The 1,511-nt window shown below is 65.5% G+C and overlaps 1 protein-coding gene across 1 annotated transcript in view; it reads left to right on the top strand.

The window, feature by feature from the left end:
* The window catches only part of LOC104913981 (E3 ubiquitin-protein ligase Topors-like), a 1,949-nt gene extending 660 nt beyond the window's left edge, over positions 1–1,289 (top strand). The window contains exon 2 of the mRNA XM_019622144.2: positions 216–1,289. Within this exon, the coding sequence (XP_019477689.1) occupies positions 216–800 (585 nt within the window). The 3' untranslated portion in view covers positions 801–1,289. The remainder of the gene's footprint in view (positions 1–215) is intronic.
* The last annotated feature ends 222 nt before the right edge of the window (positions 1,290–1,511 follow it).

Raw genomic sequence — 1,511 nt, 5'->3', positions numbered from 1 at the left:
TCACAGTGCGCCGGGTGCCTATAAATAGCCAGCGGGCCCAGCCTGCGTTGAGTCTTGCTGGCGACTCTCGAGGTGTGAGCGTCTTCCTGTGGGAGCACGAGACACTGAGACCTTGCCAGTGCGTGAGACAGAGGAGTCTTGCGAGCGATTTGCGAGTGGAGGCGCAGAGGCTGCCGACTGCTCCGCAAGAGGCAGCCTCCAGCGAATCCATCATCCTTGGGGCTCCAAATCCATCCTTGGAGCCCCACAGCGCCAGGGCAGCCGCAGCCATGAGCCAGGAGGCAGCTCCCAACCCGAGGCGCAAGGCGTGGGTCTGGCCGGTGGAGGCCCGCGAGGAGCGGTGCCCCATCTGCCTCGACCACATCGTGGACACCGTCCGCGCTCTGCCCTGCAGGCACATCTTCTGCAGGGTGTGCATCCAGCAGTGGACTGCCAACAACCCCAGCTGCCCCCTGTGCCGCCAGAGGATCTTTGGCAAGCAGCGCCTTGACTGGCGCCCCTCGGCTCAGCCCCCGACCCGCCGGCCCCAGGGAAGGCTGCAGCGCACCAGGGAGCGGCGGGACACGACATCTGCCCGGAGGTCCCGCAGCGTCCCAGCACGGAGCCCGCCGCGCAGCCGCTCCAGGTCCCCCCGGCGGCTGGTGCGCAGCTCCTCCTGGCACGGGGAGCTCAACCAGCGCAGCCGCTTCGAGGAACCGCCGCGGGAGGACGAAGACCGCGAATGGCTGAGGCGGGTGGCGCGGGAGCGGCAGATGGGCGCCGGAGAGCACGCGCGGCACAACGACGGGCCTCGCTTGTGAGCGGGCGGCCCGACCTGAGCCGGGAACCACGAACGGCACGGGGACGGAAAGCGCAGGCGGGGGAGAGGCTGAGGCATCTCTACTTCACTACGAGGACGGCGCCGGGATGGCCCTGCTGCCACAGAGAGGGCGCGGGGGCATCTGGGCACTGTCAATAAACCCTTTCATGCACCCTAAAATGAGCAGTTGTTGCGTCTCTTTCTTTCTGGAAGGTAAACCATAAGCCTGGAATCCCAGTGCAAAACAGGGACGGGGAACGAGGAAGAGGTCGGCTGGTGAAACCGTTGACTTCCAGAGCCCTGAGAGCCCCAGCTCTGTGACTGCGTGGCAGCACGCACCAGGGGGGCAGAGGGCTGAGCAGGGCTCTGGCTGCTGCTGCAGCACAGCCCGGCCGTGTGGCAGCTGCACCTGAGGCCGCACGGCCACCAGCGACCAGGGAGGGGCTTTGGCACGGCACTTGGGGAGCGCAGAGCCCACCGTGCTGCTGCTGCCTGTCCTCCTCTGGAGCTGCTGGGGTGAGCCTCAGGGCTGCTTCTGGGGCAGCTCCCCTTCACATCTGCTCCACAGAAGGTGCCGCTGGAGCTCTCCTTTTCAGGCCAGCTCCGGCCTTGCCCTCTTGGACCAGGGACAATATGTCTTCAACAAGGCACTGTTGTAAAAGAGCTGCTTTTTAAAAATGCAAAGCAGATGAGTTGCCACTGCTTTGAGATA

This window comes from Meleagris gallopavo, chromosome 22 (genome assembly GCF_000146605.3).
Source record: "Meleagris gallopavo isolate NT-WF06-2002-E0010 breed Aviagen turkey brand Nicholas breeding stock chromosome 22, Turkey_5.1, whole genome shotgun sequence".
Classification (NCBI taxonomy): Eukaryota; Metazoa; Chordata; class Aves; order Galliformes; family Phasianidae; genus Meleagris; species Meleagris gallopavo.
Note: the sequence above shows the minus strand (reverse complement) of the source record. Positions and strands in the feature narration are given on the sequence as shown.